The following is a 17261-nucleotide window of genomic DNA, read 5'->3' on the forward strand; positions in this document are numbered from 1 at the left end:
CAGTATAGAGCTGGCTGAAGTGTGAAAGATGATTTAGGAATGCAACAGTTGGCTTGTAAAATAATCCAAGTCAGACGCTTCCAGACTGAAGCAACTGCCCTTCATCTGGAGACGAAACAAGCTGCTGTGTCTCACTCTAGGGCTAATCATGTTTCCTTTAACCCAGGAACCTCCCCTCACATAGCTATACTTCTTCTTCCTCGTGTAATATCACTATTCAATCTATTCAGATGTCCGTCATATTGGGGCATTCTCACATGGTGGAGCATGTCCTCCACCACGTAGCCCCTCAGTAAGTCTCCACATGAGGAGCTACACCCCAGAGTAAGGTATATGGAGTCAGATTTAAGTGAACTTTTAAGGTGGCTCTTTAGCAACTCTAACACCAAGAAACAGCAGCGCGACACTAACTGAAATAAAAAAATCAATAGCAAGACAGAGCTATTGAGCAGACACCCACTTAAACACCTTTAACAACCATCTCATTCATAAAGTTCCCAACACACATGACATGGAGTTGGCTGTCGTGCCAACCAGCATGTCCTTGCCATCTCCCATCGCTTTCTTCAGTCTATTTTTACTCTTTTGTCGGGGCGGATGTGCCGCCAACTCCACAGCGGCTCAGTCAAGGTTGCTTCCGTCTGTATCTTAGCTTTTCATTTACACCTGGGTCACTGGGGCTGAGAACAAAATGAAAGGCTGCGCTTGTTTTTGGGAGTCAGAGCGGCTGCAGAGGACAGCGAAGAAAAGAGATGTTGTTGCATAAGAGCTCGATGTCTGCAGTACATCACCAACAACAAACCAGGATTCACAACATTAATAAGAGGTTATACAATATTTCTCGCACATGGACGACGGCCCAGGATGTTTGGTTGCCACTGCCACACCTCCTGGCAACTCTTTGAGGTCCTTAAAAGAGAGGCAGACTCCTTAGTCCTCGCCTGCTTGTTGGCTATGCCGGAACTGGCCACCAGAACAACACGAACCACACGAGTGTGGATTTGATGGAACCCATGTTTATCTCAAAACTATCAGCCTTATTTTGTCACTTGCACCTTCCGTTGACACAGACCTGCACTCACTTTGCCCCAAAATCTGAGCTGATGAACTGCCAGCGGGACTGAGCCAGTGAAGTGTGTCACTAAGCAAAAACTGTGTACAGAACAGAAAAACCTTGAGGTGAACATTAAACTGGCCTCACACTCAAGGACCTGGAGGTGCCGCGGGTCATCGTGGTGCATGTGCAGGTGCGACCATCTGTTCCTCTTCCACTGAATGTCTCCATCAAAAAACCTCCTGGTGTTGGTATGAGGGGCAGTAAAACCTCAAGGACTGCGGCGGCAGCACAGGCCTCAGAGGCTCTTACATGTTTTGTAATTGAACAAACCCTTTTGGAATAATAATGGATGTCAACGCAGAAACAAATGTATTCAGATTTGGATGCTCCACCAGGAGACCACAGGAATGGAGCTGCACCATCATGCCTTCTCTGCAAATTACCGACACCAATATTCACTCAGTCGACACATTCAGACTTGATTACTGAGGAGATATAAGAACAAAGACCAAAGAACAAGAACAAATATATTTACCTTCACAAAACAACATTCGAGTCCATCTAACTGGCATCTCATATTTCATTATTGTACGCGTTTCCCTGTCTCTAAATGTCCTATAAATAAACGTACCGTTGCAGCTCAGTATGATGAAGATCATAGTGGCATCACTGACAGTAATGGCTGCATGACTCAAATCACACTGTGTGAAGATGACGTCACCAAGACCATGGAGAAAAGAGACCGTCACATTCTTAGATCTCCCATCATCAAGACGGCAGATCGAATCTCCCTGTCACACTGTGAAGACGTGTGTGAATGTCTTCTGAGCCAACTGTCACTCAACCACTTGTTTTCTCCTCACGCGCTCAGGTATGATGAGAGAGCTGTCCATTAGATCCCACCAGCCCACGTGGGATATCACTCAGAGAGACTTGGAAAGTTATGTAATCAAATCATCTACTTCCTGTGGCAAAAAAAGAGGCGTAAAGCGCGAACAGCAGGACGATAGAGGAAGCTCCAGGGACCAAGAGTCCGAAAGCAGAAAGGTTTCAGTCGCTTCCTTGTGTGACTTCAGTCGGACCTCTGCACAGCAAGTTTGAGAATTTGTTCGGGGTGAAAACATCCGGCTCAGCGGTTCCTCACCTCCATGAAAAGCAGCTCCCGTTTTCACAGGGATTTTGTGTTTGCACCCGTCAGAAGACGTTGGCTATTTGTATTCATTTGTGGTTCCTAACACAAGACAGTTTGATGAGTCAGCTACCCTGACGCCAGGCCGGGCTTCTTCAGGGAGTCGAATCAAAGATGAGAAACTGTCATCCGTAACGTGGCTATTTTGGCTCACGTTGTCAAGAAGAAACAACTCTGATCCTGAATCAGTGACGCAGCTAATTATACCACGGCGTCGATGGTGAACTCATCACTTGAAAGGCTGGACCGATCGTCCTGAGGAACAAAATGGAAATTCTCCTCTTGACAACAGCATTTAAAACTGAGGAATTTTGCTTTGCTGTAACGGTTCAGTTGTTGCTTACACTCACTGTTTCGATGACGTCAGTTATTTGATGGGATGTTCAAGGTGATTCACCTGCAGTTTCGGCGACAGAGGAATGTTGGGCCTCGATCTCATTCCCTCCTTGAGCACGAAGCGGATCTGGTCTTCAAAATTCAGGATACTCAGCATTGAGTTTGGGAGGCCACATGACGTCTGAATTCCAGGTGCTTTGTGATGTTTATCTGAGAACATGCCAAATGCTAGCTTCCTTTTATTTTGGGAGCCATTAAGGCAACTTTGTGCTCAGTGATTCACTGCAGGGAACATGGCCTCCTTGGCAAAGCAATTTTGAGAGAAAAGTGTGAAGCAGGAGGAGGCAGCGGTGAGGGGGGCTCAGACCAAAAGTAAAGCTCTAAACTGTTTCATTTGGCTGCTGTCGAGAGTCAGTGCAGTGATGGACAACAGACGCCTGTTTTACTTCAGGGGTGTCGAGCGGTTTCTTCATGTTTGAAGGTGCGAATTTACGTGGACACTTTTCTTAGGATAAAACATGACACAAGCCAGTGGATCAGAGGATCTGGCTCTTCATGGTGTTTCTAGCAGCTGCTTTTTAGATGCTCACACTCTGTTCCTGCTCACTGTTGCACTTGTTTGAGTCCAAATTTTGCATTCAGGTTCCTGCAGTTCGGATAGTTTTCACTAGTTGATGAGTGAGTTTATGTTCTCATTCGCTTGGATATGAAACCAACTCTCATTGCTGATAACATCATTCTGAAATGGGTGTGGACGAACAAATCTCATCCGAAGGGCACACACATCATGATCATTATTTTCGTCCTGATTTTGCTTCTTCCCGTCCAAGGAGAACAAATGCCTCATTATCTCATCTGAGGACGAGATGATCCTCTGGTCCGAGGTGTGTTAACGGTGCGTTTGTCCCAATAATCCGACCAAAAAACTGTCAGGGTTGATAATCAAAATAGTTAAACATGTTCAGTATGCAAAGAGTAAGCAAAAGTCTTTGTGGGAAAGTCGCCTACTTCCAACGTGAGAACATGGACCGGACTGAGAAATTCCTCAAGCTTACTGCGGACTGACTCTGAGTCTGAGACTTGATTCACATCTGTATTCCGAGCAGTTTTTCAGCCGATAAAACAGCAATTATAATCAAATTAATGGTGATTGATCTCTTCGTTATGGATTGGGAAATGAGTTTGTTTGGAGTTGGAACAGAATCATTCGTCGGCAGTTTAGAACAATAGTCCAAAACAAACTGAAGTGGGAAGAATGTTGTTTGTGCCTGGCTGAGAAACGTGTAATTCCCCCGTCACAGTCCTGAAATGTTAATTACCTCTCATATTTGCATAGCGAGTGCGAGCAGCGGCTAATTACAAGGGAAAATTAATGTCGTCATTATACTCTAATTATCGTCTTAAAGAGTTTGGGAACCCAAAAAAGGTGAAATGATCAGATCAGCTGAAAGTCTGCCAGTGGTGCCCGTAAAGGTCCCACGATGACTCGTGCGTCTCCAGCTGGGGTTGTTGTGCGACTTCTGCCACTATCATGAATCAAGGCTGATGCTCAAACGTGGATAATGTTGACAACTGCAAGCTCCAGCAGTTCAATCCAGCTTTAGTGCTCGGGAACACGGCGATCCGGAGACAACGATGAGGTCACATGGAGTGAAAGCTCACCCACTCATCATTTCAGGAGAGAGACTAGACCACTTGCGCTCCTTAATCCTCATTGAAAGTTTCCAGATGCGGACAGGTGTCATTAGTCACCCCTGCTAGAATGAACTTCCTGGGCTACAAATACACTGAAGTGATTACTTTCAGGAAGGAGTGTATGAATTATTTTGCTGGCACATGGTTTCCAGACCTTCGATCTGTATCTATCAGTGAAGAAGGTGAAGGATCCAGGTTTCTACTCCCTCCAGTGGTCATTAGCGGTGACCTACACCTGATGTCAGTCATCCAGGAGAGACTCAGAGCAGAACCTCAGCTCCAAGAGAAGCCAGCTGAAGTGGCTCAAATATTCTGGGCAGACCTCCACTGGACACTCTCAAGTAGTTTGTGCTGAAAAAAAACTTTTAGAAGCATTGCAACCTAGCACTACATGCTAGCACTCTTGTTCGCATCCTTGTTAGGCTACCAGCTACATTCAATAAACACACTCGTTTGTGTAGGTCGGAGCTTCAGCAGCATGAGTGAAGTGTAATTCACAATGTCAGCAGTCCCTGAGCATTAATCGGGTGGGGAGAAACAGACGGAACACCTTTTGTAGTGATTAAAGGTGCTTTCAAACTTCTGCCTTCACACGACCTCCCAACGGCCGATTTGGAGAGGACACCACAGATGGTTGTTAATGGCGTCACAGCCTGAAGCGGCGGCGGCTAGCTTAAGAAGAGACGTTATAGGGAAAATGTGAGCACGTGCACTGATGTGTTGTCACTTGAGCAGACAGCAGGGAAACATTCATATGGATGAATCAGCGAAAGCATTCGGGGAGTTCAGAGACTGCAGATCCATGACACGAGGGAGCCCCTGAAATAGCCCAGGATGAGGGACTGAGTCAGGAGAAGCCAAGTCAGAAGTGTGGAACTGAACAAACCAGACACAGACGAGGCCAGACAGAAAGGAAAACGGCAACATACGTCAATCTCACGCTCTGCTACATTGACGTGAATAAGATCAAATGAAACACACAACGCTTCATCTTCACCGTTCTGCCTCACTGATAGAGTCAAAGTATTTTGTTTTAATGGGACCACAACACGACCATCGACAGAAACGCCAGCAAGACTCAAACAAGACTAATCTCCGCTGATAGGATTATGGAGGAATAAGTTACACTCGCTCATGCCGACACCTTTAATCCCTGCCTTGTCTTAATTTGAACAAGGACACACTCTGGTTACTTCTGTCCAGGGGTCCCGAGAGATCCGGTTCTCATTAACGGACTTAACTGGATTGTCATGTAGAGGAGGTATCGCAGGACAGAAGACGCCCATTTACATTTCCAGTGTGGTGTTTGTGAAGCAGTTTTTCCACTCACCCATCTCCGGATGGTGTCTTCCCTCAACAGGAACGCTGACGGTCCGCCGCAGCAGCTTGTTCCTGTGAGACTCTGAGCGCCGCTCGCGCATCAGTAGGGGATGTACCTGCACAGAGAGGACACTTGTGGTTATCAACCATCCAGTCGCTGTTGCTATGTAGAGCGTTCAGCAGAGACAACTGTCTTCACAGTAGCACCCAAACATCGGACTAAAAATACATTATGCAAGAAGGAAAGTCTACTCTTATGTGCATGAGAGGGAGCGAAACAAAGAGAATGGCCCTGGAAAACACCATTGGAGGTCAAATCTGAAAAATAATTTGAAGCGTAACAAAGTAAAACAAATATTTAATGTACTTGAGTACTGTTTTAGGGCAGCTATACTTTACCAGAGTATTTTTTTGTGGGCTAATGCATCTGTATTTAAAATGTATTTCTGAAGCTGCTGAAGTAATTCATGACAGTAATGTACTTCTTCCATCTCTGTCTGTTTTCCTATTGTTGTTACACAAGTTTGTATTGTAAAACAAGTTGAAAAGTTGATTTTTTTTCTTCTGCATTTCTTCTTTTCTTCTTTTTTCCCCCAATTGCAACTGTTGGTCAAACTTAGTCAAAACCTCACAGTAATACAGAGTAAGTGCCTGATATCAAACTTTTTTTAGTGGTTCCAGGTTCTAATGAAATCAAAGTAAATGCATCGTGGTAAAGTAGTTTGATATTGTTGGGCCAAGAACATTGGAACCTGAAAGAAGGGGACGACAACCATGAATGAATGAGGCAGTGAAGGTGCAGCTACAGCAGAAGACCGGGGTAGTGAAGCCAACCAAGCTTCACCAATCAGATCACTGTTATCAGTTGATGCTCAAGCTGGTGTTGCTTGTTTCAGCTGGATTGGTCGGAACCAAAACCTGCACCACCCTGGACAAGAGGATGATCAAGAGATCTGAAAGAGCAGGCTGAGATAGGAAATGAGACTCAGCACAACCTGAACCTGAACCCAGTTGATATTCTTCACACAACAACAACAACAGTGTCTCCTTCAACTCATTGGCCAGATAATGAGGAAAACAGGGCCAGAAATAAAAGAAAATCCTTCACATAGCGAATTTTTGTTTCGTCCTCACTGGCACGGCCAAGGACTTGAACTGATGGCAGCCTTGTGTATCCAGTACTGAGGCTGGTGTGAGCACACAGCCGGTGTCAGAGGGAGAGCTAACCACTCACTGCGGGGAAAGCTGAAGCCCAGAAGGGTTTGGGGCGAATCCAGCAGCAGCCGGTCGCACTGAGCCATATGTCTCGGCAGACACTGGAGTGCCACTCACTTGCAGAGATCTGTGAAGTTGACTGACAGCCATAGGACGTTGTGTGTGTGGGTGTTGCCCACATCGCCACAATACCGCAGAAATGTGCCAATCAAACAGAGCACACATAAAGAATTCACTGCAGCGCCACCATCTGAAAGTCCGCTCAGACATGACGCCGCATCGATCGCACCAGTCTCTTCATCCTCATAAATCCAACTGCAGCGGCTCCCAGAGACACAATGTTGATGCATGCCAGTTGTGATGGAGTTACAGTGCGATCATCTGCAGCAACTCATATAGATTCCTTTTTTTATGAGCGCAGAGCTGACACACTTTCACTGAAGGCTGAGCCTGTGAATCATCACAATGCTTCTCAGGCGTTAATCACTATTTTATGGAGAACTACGTTGTTATACATATGCGCTGCTGAGACTCTGGCTGTGAAGTTGGGTGAAACTTTTTCCTCTTTTTTTCATCTGAACTCAACCAAGTTCTTCTCATGCAAGCACTCGCACACAAAGCTACAGCTGCTTCGTAACATATGAAGCATGTGAAGAGTTCAGTTCTGGTTCAACAAATGTTTCAGGTAGTGGCATCTTGGCACAGGGTTAACTGTGCGTGAGATCGACATGTCTTTTGTGTTGCTGTGAATTGTTAATAAAGCGTGATGGCCTTAGTATTTGTAGAGCTGCCTTGTTGGCCTGGCAGTCACTTAGTCGTTTCAATAACAAGCCATCGTTGACAGTAAAAATGCTACGGCGGACATGCTAACTCATCTTTTCAGCTGAAGTGGAGTTTAGTGTCAGCTCTGTGTGAGAGAACCATGAGTGGGCATGAGTGGAAAACATGGACCCTGAATGCCTCAGCAGCGATGGAGAGGTTGTTGCTGTGTCACAGTGATGCTTTCTTCATTGCGTTGCCATGGAATCCAAAAAAAGATCTACTGTACGAGATCCTTACAAAACAGATGTTTGGAGCGAGGAGGACTGTAGCGCGCGTCTCCACATTGCTAGCTGAAAGTAATCGGCACTTGTGTAACAACAACATTCCCATGTCAATGCAACCCATTTGCGTGCAGCTAAATATGGTAATTTTGCCAAATTGCGCTTGAGAGAGACGCAGCCCACTCGTGCAGCCCCCTGGTGGCACCGTGCATGGTGCGATTCATCACTGACAGCTGGAGTCACGGTGCAGACCCAGTAGTCGCGGATGAAGCGGGGCCACCAGGGCGCCTCACCTCCTCAGCCAGTGAGGGGGTGAAACACCTGGAAGCACTTGTTCCACTCCAGGAGACGAGATCTGATTGGTCAGATGTTCCCAACTGCAGGGGAAACTAAACAGCGCAACTCTGCAACTGTTTCAGGATCACTATTACCTCTGAGGTGGTCAACTTTCATCTGGTTTTCAGACCAGTGGCCTTTTTGCTTCATCATTCCGGGACACACTTCACTTCTTTGCTCGATTCACAACACCAATGTTTTGACTGCTTCATCAGACCTCTGTGGAAATGTGAGCACGACTTTCCTGCTCACTTAATGCAGCCATTTATTTTACACAAACATCTTGCGACAGCTTTCTTACCTCTTAGCCAAAGAGCAACAAACACTGGTAGGATGGCTGCTATTGTTTACCCTTGCAGGTTTGGATGCTCGATTCAAGCAACATCAGGATGTGTCCTCCAGTGAGGAGATGGTGTGAGCTAATGCCACTTTCAAAAACTATTCTTTGTTCTGAAGTCTATTTCTGTCTTGAAAAACAAGCACATTACCGCAGTCTGACGCAGGAAACCAGAAAAACAAGTCTCCAGAGGAGCAGCATTATGAAAGGTGGCTGAGCTGACCATCGGCGGGCAATGTCCTTCAGCCCGGTGAGAACACTCACTGATGCAGCACAGTGAACATAGAGGTAGGTCTTCTGCCCACATTAAGTGTGGAAGTTCAGGGACTACTTTGCTGACAAATGACTTCTAAAAATGTCAGTACGTCTGTAAAAACTCTTGTGGACGTGGGGGGTTTCGTAGCTGCCACTCTGCCAAATTATATTGAGAAATCTGAGGGCACTTATATTCTTCTGAGCCCATTTTGTCAGGATGACAGGTGCACCAACTGCTTGGCACACTAGATGTCCGCCCGTGCCAAAACATCCAGTTCATCTTCATTGTTTGAAGTCCACCAACATATTTGTAAAGAGACAGCACAGTGCAGACACGCCTGTTCTTTCCACTCACTGTTCCCACCCTTGTGCACCAAACCATCACAGTCCTTCCCACCATGCATCCCTTGCCACATTGGCTCATGTCAACACTTGGGTTTACTTCCCACCTTTGCGGGCACATTCCCACCAACACACCTTTCAACACTCAAACACTTCCCACACTGACTCACCTCTCCCCAAAGACCAGCCTTCCTTTCACAACATTCCTCACCCCCCCACCCACCTGATCATCCGTAAGCCCACAGCACTTGTGCCATGTTGTCTTTTGGCAAGCTTTTCACCCTGTGCAATGATCATCTGACTCACCTTTTGACTGGCCTTCCTGACTCACCTTCCTGTCTTGACTCCACTCCATTCATGCCCATTCTCAGTCTCAGGAGTCTTAACACTCAATACCCTTTGCAGGACTTTTCACCAAGGCTTTGCCATGTTGACTTCACCGATATCCTACATTCTAGCCAAACTCCTTCACCACCATTGAATGGCACTGTCTTCCCAGTCCAACCAGATTACCTTCTTTCCTTTAAATGCTCGATTCCAACCCTTAAAGGCCTTGGAGTCGCACGGTTGCTCTGTCACCTTTCCGACTTTCGCATGCCCCTTTCTCTTGATCTTTCAGTAGCGTTACACCTTTCTCTAATGACTCCAGTTTCCACACTGCCACCTCACCAACATGACTCCGGTATCTAGCTGGTACTGCACCGCACAAACGCGCTGTCTGCCTAGTAAAACCTGAGGGTTGAAACCTTACTAGCAATAAAAAAAGCAACTTCAATTTCGATTAAATGTCATCTACATCCACCGCCACACAGGATGGAGGTGGATGTAGATGTAGTACCCCAAGAATGCTCTTAAGTGTTTGCGCCCCACGGAGACGCAGCTGGCAAAGGACAATCCCTCTTAACCGAAAGAGAAATGGCAGAGAAAGCTTTTAAGGTCATGGGGATCTGGCAGTTGCTTCAGGAAAGTTGGCAGGAGACAAATTAGCCCTTTTCCTCTGGGCGCCACAGAGGAATTGGAGAAAAACTGTACACTCTCCGAGGGGGACATTAATCAAACACTTGGGTAAAGGCTGCTTAAACTCTGCTACCATCCGCGTGACCTTTCTGCAGGTTTGAGGTGCATGAAATAGTTTTTGAAAAAAACATTTGTTACCAAAACAATCAATGCGTTTTCCTCTTTTCTGAAAGTCACTGTCCACCTACATTCATTACATAATTAATCCATTCACACCCACACAGCAGCCACCTGAATGTGCGCGGCAGGGTCATCCACAACTCTGCTCCACCACCGCTGCTGTTCAGTCGCTGCCGGCTGCTGATTCTCAGACTTTCATAATAGTGAAGAGGAGAATTTAAAGCTGAAGGTTTTAGTTTCTGTCACATTTCACACAAGTCATTGCGACACCCCCCCCTTCAGATGAGCTTACATAACCCTGGCACAGTCAGACCCGTGACTTCGGGGGGAGAGGGCACTGGTGCGTGGCCACGGCTTATGAACCTCTGTCACCTCAAATTAACGTGAGACAAGAGAAGGTGGAGTAGGAGGAGAGGGAATCTGGCAGACATCTCCATCAGCACTCTACCTCCCCCTGGAGGACAAAAGATATCACAGCAGCTAATGGACTACAGCTGCAACTGTGAAAATGACTAACAACTAGAATAAGAGATACACGTTGAATATAGTTTCTCACTGGCATGTACAACATATAGTAGAGTTAAGTATAGGTATGATGATCCAGCATTGCATTTATTTGTGTTTTTCAACACAGTAGGATGATGCTAGCTAATTATCTCTTTTCGTCATTTCTGATCAGTGTTGTCACAGCAAGTGCTCCAGATGAACCTTTCCTGATCATCCTCATTCATTCATCATGAACCTTATTGGTCATCGTCCTTGACTCCATCTTTCTATCCTCTCCTCGTGTCTGAACCATCATGTCTCCAAGATTCTACTAAAACACCTACTCACTACATATCATGAGAAGATCATTGTTAGAAATCATAGTCCAAGGTCACCAACCTACCTTGGGTTAGACTTTATAAGAATAAATATAAAAGCATTAAAATATACTTCATTTTTGAAGAAATGGCTTCAAAATACAATGTTCAAACAACAAAGAGCTTTTCGAATCTGACACATCCCAGTGCTTTCACCAACCATCTGTGTTTCATTTTGCGACCACTAGAGGGAGGCAAAGAACCTGTTACATTTTGGCACATCAACGTAGTCTCCTGCACAGCTCCAAATGGAATGCTTGATTCATCAATATGAACCTCTTGATGCTAATATGATGCTTAAAATCACGTCCACTTTACATTCCAAATCCAAAATAGCGTCTAAACACGACTCATAGTTGTTGAAACTGTGGCGGTTAGAAGGCAAAGAACAGAGTCACTGCTTGTAGACAAGCAGAGTGTCGACGGAAACATTCACACCAGGAGCCAAGAGTTGCATTCATTAACGCAATTAACCGTGGAGAGACATTTTAGCTGCTCTAGAGGAGTCCTACTCCCCAAAACAGCAGCTTGTCTCCCCAGGAGGTAAACCTCTCCCCCCTCGCTCCATCTGATCACCACGGCAGAACTAAAAGGAATGACTGAATCCTGTCAGTCACCTGAAACAGAGGTTGTCAGCGATTGGCCCTGACAGACGGGAGGAGCAAGAGAGGACGAAGAGGAGAGAGAAAACAGGATGGAGCAGATGGGAAGAGAAAGAAGGCCGTCAGTGAAATAGATGGAGGGCAGGAATGCATAATGTATCGAAAACATCTCGCCTCTGTGGAATTAACATAGGCAATATGGAGCTAAGATCACCAGGAACTGGCTACAGGAGGCGAACTGACGTAACAGAGGCTTTCGCGACATAGTGGTCGAGCAAAGCAGGAACGCAGCAGTGAAAAGAGAAAGTTAACCTTGTATCTGGGAGATTTTTGGCTCCAAATGCCTTGTGATGGAGTGGATCTTCTCAGCTATCGCCTGATGTAACCGGGAGGAACTCGGACACACTGTATATTACACATCTTAGAGACCCACTGAGGTCACACACCGACCTGGAGCCATGCTTCACTCTGGGGTGTGGTGTACATTACAAGCACGACATGTCATTTTGGTTCCCTCTGTCAGGTGTCAGACCCAGGGGACCACCTCAGACTACACCAAATGAAATGTCCCTCGAACAGGAGTGAAAGGTTGGGATCAGGTGTCTGAGGTCAGAACCAGGGCAAGCATAGCTGGGTTGCAGCTATGGTGGATCTCGCCCAGATGACATGATTCTGGAAAGCAGCACACATGGATTGTGGACCTCAGAGGAGGTTACCAGGTCAGGTCCTTCTGTAGATCAGAAAAATGAAGTGGAGCTGGACTGCTGGAAGTTCTCATCGACAGTAAGGACACTGCAATTCTAATTAACGCTCTCGTCGCTGTGGTGACGCCGACTTTGCGTCAGCACTACGATCTACAGCTGCCGCCTCATTGGCACAATTAGCCGCGACAAGACTCTGACTAATTAGACCGGGCTCTCCGGTCGGTCCTTTCAGGCCTAAGAAGCATCACAGCCTGTGCTCTGTTACGCTGAGTGATGACACAGTGAAATACTATTGGCAGCCACGAACTGGGCCCCCCGCACGCTTTTACTGGCCGTAACAGATCTGCTTTATGGCCCTGGTCAGACTTCCTTCACCCCGATGCTTTAATCCTCAATAGGGCTGTAACTACACAATACTGGCAGTAAAACCGAAGAGACGACGAGGTGTGTTGAATATTGCGACATGAATTTTAAAGGGCCGGCACTAGTGCTTCAGTTGAGGAACAGCACCCTCGCCTGGTCATTTAGGATGTACGATTTAAAGTTTAAATGGTTAGACCCCCAAAAAGAGGCCATTTGAAATTCAATTATTAAAGCCATAAATCAACTCAGTTACCCTTCCAGACTATTAATGAGGCTAGATTGTCTTTACTTGGCTGGAAATCATCTCCAAATAGAACTAACTGAAAAACATATGAATCAGTTCATATTAAAAATAAACAACTCAGCAGCAGCTCTACTGAACCTGAAGCCATGACATGAGACGCTCACTTGTGATGCAAGAGATTCTCTGCACAGTGTCTGGACTCTCTCTCATACATAGAAAGGCTCAGTCATCAAGGAGAGACACGGAGTAGAACCTCTGTTTCTCCAAGAAAAAATGTTCTGATGATTCGGCATCTTGTCCCGTTCTACTGGCCCAGACCAGGAGAGAGGGAAGTCTGGCCCTCTTTATTTCAGATGCTGCCTCCACGACCCGACCTCAGATCAGTAAATGCAAAAAAAAGAAAGAAAAGAAAATTCATACATTTGTGAGTCCGAATCATTTCTCCTCGTCGGCTACAAGCTACAGGCTGCAGGTAACGCACAAGTGGATCAGAACTAAATCCAGATACATTAATTTAAAACTGACAGATTAATTGAGATGAAAAAAGACTGTGACTCTCACATAGAGTCAAACACCAGCTGGAAGGAGCCTCTATCTGATCTCATGTAACATCATGTGGGAGCAGAGAGAGATGGAGTAACATTACGTAAGCTCTTCTGGACTTCAGATTCTGCTCACACAGTTAACAAGCTGAAAGACTGCAGTCATGTCGTCGAGCCAGTTTGTCATTCAAAGGTCTATGATGATGGAGTTTTAATAAATGAGCCTCACACGTGACTCAGTGCGAGAGCGTGTACCCTACCTCCTCCTGGTCCAACATGTAGAGATGCTTTCCGGAGCTCACACGGTGACGGGGGTTCCAGTGGTCGTGGGCGGGGCGGTCGTGCGTGGGACGGTCGTAGATGGAGCGGTCGTGCGAGGGGCGGCTGAAGGAAGGGCGGTCGTGCGAGGGGCGGTCATAGGCGGGGCGGTCGTAGGAGGGAGTGTGGAAGGAGTGGACGTGGGAGCGGTGATGGTGATGATGGTAGGAGGGTGGGGCGACACACCTTGCATCTGGGAGAGAACAGGGAGAGGCACAGGAAGGAGAAGGTCAGTCAGGAGCTGCTCAACTTTTGAGTACTTACAGGTGCAGCAAAAGTTTATATCAAGTTTTAGATGCATGCTGACCACCAGAGGGCTCCCTGGTGACTTGTCGATTCAGTGGTACTCATGCACTCCTCAAACAAACCACGTGTTGCACACAAAACCAATGACAGCATGAGTCAAAGTCAGTGACTCTCTTGAGTCACAGAAATCCCTGATACCAGGTTTAATAGAAAGATAAGCTCTATGCAAGTGAGTTGGAGATTATCATTGTGGTGCAGTAAGAGATTTGTGTAGCTTCAGTGTTCCGTTTGTATGCTCAACATTTGAGGAGGGGTGGAGGGAAGCTTGAGATCCTCCTGAGGCTGACTTGATCGGCGCTCAAGTCAAAGTTGATTCTCAAACCAAAAGCGGGGAGAGGGAGAGAGACAGGGAGGTTGTGAGTCAGTCCGAGTCGTCCTGTCCCTGGGCGCTTTCTTCGGCTGAAGCCAGCCGCTAGAGTCCTCTAGTCCTCGGGCTTGACAGACGCATTTTCACACATTCACACAGCAGACACGGGTGGAGAATGTGTTTTATGTGATAGCGTTGTCACAAACTACAATAGCGGACCCAAGACATGGCCCCTGGTCAACAGAGCCGGTCACCATTGACCCTTCCACCTCGTTTCTCCTCAGAAGACAAGTGTTTGAAGCAGGAAATAGACCGTGTGGGTGTTATATTGAAGCCCAGAGCTCAGTCCCCGTGTCTGCGAGCCAGATTCAGTCACCTGAGGGCCCATGTGCAACACGACAGCGTGTCATAACTGATTACTTCACTGCATCACCACTTCTCTGGCCCACCCTCCCCGCCCCCTCTCCCATCGGCTACGCTGCTTCTCTCTCTGCAGCCGGGACGCCGAAGCAAAACAGGCAATCGTCTAATTACAGCAAAATAACAACTGGGTTGATCTTTCAGGTTCCGTTCTGAATTATGAATCAAGCTGCTGAAATATAGATAAGCTGGCGGCGCCACTGCGGATTGAAGCGGACGTTTAGAGGGCTGGATTAAACTGGCCATATGTTGTCTGTCCACCAGGACTGGAGTGTCCAAATCATCTGGAGCAGCTGCTGAGCTTAAGTTTCACCGAGCGAGAATTAGATTCTATTTGAAGGAGTCCAATGTGTTTACAATTTGTATTTGATGCAAGTGAATCATTAGAAAAGCGCAAACTGTACACAAAAATTAAGGAGGTTAGACAGTCGTCGTTTTAGTTCAGTCCTTCAAGTACTTGTGTACTAACATGGGAGTCCCACATGTCTGAGCGAGACCCCGCAGAAGGATGTGATCAAGAATGGATGACACTCACATATCATAAACTTAAACCTCTCCAGGAATCACATTCATCCTGAATGCAGCCATTTTGACTCATTGCCTGAATCGCGCACATCCAAGTGACCACTTCGCCAGCAGATCGACAGACACTGGGAGCCACACACGGACCAACAGACACCCACAATACGAGAGGAAACTTTTGACTGGGACGAAAACTTGTGACCTATACTGGGCAGAAAATATCAACATCCCATGACTGAACTTCCAATCCGAAGACGGGAAGTGGCAGCCAGATGAGTCCCATACACCTGAGTGGGTCTGCGACTCGGTTGAAAATTTGTATGTGACAGTCTGGGGCTTGTATCAGTGGAGTGACTGTACACCGCTCACACCTGCACACGCTCACATGGTTGGCTCTGTCAGTTGGCCAGGTCTTACATTGTTCAAAAGTGACATTCATAATTCAATATTCCATGACTGGGATTCACACAGATGACACTCCTCTGGGAATGGATGAGTCCCATACATGAAAGCTCTTTGGACATAAGGGAGGAAGAGCAGAGCAGGAAGGCAAGAGTGGAAAATGAAGGTGAACCTGGCATTGAGCTCACCTCAATAATGCGAATCAGAAATGGAGCACAGAAACAATCGCACAGAGACTCTCCTGAATAGCAGTGCTAAACAGTAACAACATTGTTTACTAACTTAAACAACCATATGATACAGAACAACCCAAAAAGTCATCTCCCAACGCAATGTTGTGTTTGCTACGCAACATCAGGACAAGAAAACACAACCGTGATAGTCTTTATTGTGATAGATACTTTCATGATGACTAAAGCTTTGACACCTCCCTCCAGTCTTCAAGGTTGAAGTGCAAACATACCAAGGGAGAATTCAGTGGAGGAAATGTGAAGCAATAAAACTGAGCGCACAAAGACAAGAAAAAGACTAGAACGAGTCACACATGGAGTGTTAATCCAGGCCAGACCCACTTTGATTGGATTATAGGGTCATTGCAGCTCTTCGGAGCCACAACTTGAGCTGCGGCAGAGAATAAATTAAAGATTGAGCGAGAGTCAATCTTTGTGGGATGTTCCAGGACTTGGTTTTATGTCGCGCAGCTGAGTGTGAAAACAAGACGCTGACGTGATTCTCAGATTCCAGAGACAGTAACGCAGATGGAGGATGCTCAACAAGACATTTTCAATAGACAAGCAAGTGAGCAAGTGAGTAGGTCGAGCGACTCTACTGTATATGAAACCAGGGGCCACATTTACTGAACTTCATCAAAGAGTTTCCGGATGACTGGGTAGCAGCCAGGCTGGCTCTCTGCCAATACTTTGGAAGCAGCATATGCGATGTATAAAATCGTATAATAAAATGGTTGACGAAATGGGGACAGGGACTCGGGGAGTCAAACACAGAGAAAGTCGATTTTGTCGAACATCACATTTCCGTCAGTGACAAAGCGCATAAGGCTTGATTTTCATTGAAAGTAGGATCTTTTGACTCATCACAGTGAGACATTGTTTGCACAGAAATCATGACTCACAATTCTGAGTCACAACCCGTGATTCAAGCTACGCACTCGTCCGTGAGTCACTGTCGCGCTGCGTGTCCGGCCTCAAATGAACATTCCGACGAAACGGCTCCCGATGTTGAATGAACGAACAGTATGGAACAGGTTTGTCCGAGTTAGGGGAGGATGTTTCACACTTTTGAAAATGTAAAAACAAAAATATGAAACGATTCTGTTCTTCTCAGATAGTGCAAGTGATACATGTCTTCTCTACGAGCTGCAGCAGCCGGTGACTTTGGGTTATTAT

General features: G+C 46.4%; 1 protein-coding gene across 10 annotated transcripts in view; it reads right to left on the minus strand.

The window, feature by feature from the left end:
• Positions 1-17261, minus strand: part of syngap1b (synaptic Ras GTPase activating protein 1b) — a 78090-nt gene that overhangs the window by 36563 nt on the left and 24266 nt on the right. For 9 of the 10 annotated variants that reach the window (XM_053844126.1, XM_053844134.1, XM_053844135.1 and 6 more), the window contains 2 exons: positions 13841-14091; positions 5608-5713 (listed from right to left, as the gene is read on the minus strand). In XM_053844126.1, the coding sequence (XP_053700101.1) occupies positions 5608-5713; positions 13841-14091 (357 nt within the window). The remainder of the gene's footprint in view (positions 1-5607; positions 5714-13840; positions 14092-17261) is intronic. The other variant, XM_053844137.1, reaches the window with a different exon arrangement.

Source organism: Synchiropus splendidus, chromosome 15 (genome assembly GCF_027744825.2).
Source record: "Synchiropus splendidus isolate RoL2022-P1 chromosome 15, RoL_Sspl_1.0, whole genome shotgun sequence".
NCBI classification, from domain to species: Eukaryota; Metazoa; Chordata; class Actinopteri; order Syngnathiformes; family Callionymidae; genus Synchiropus; species Synchiropus splendidus.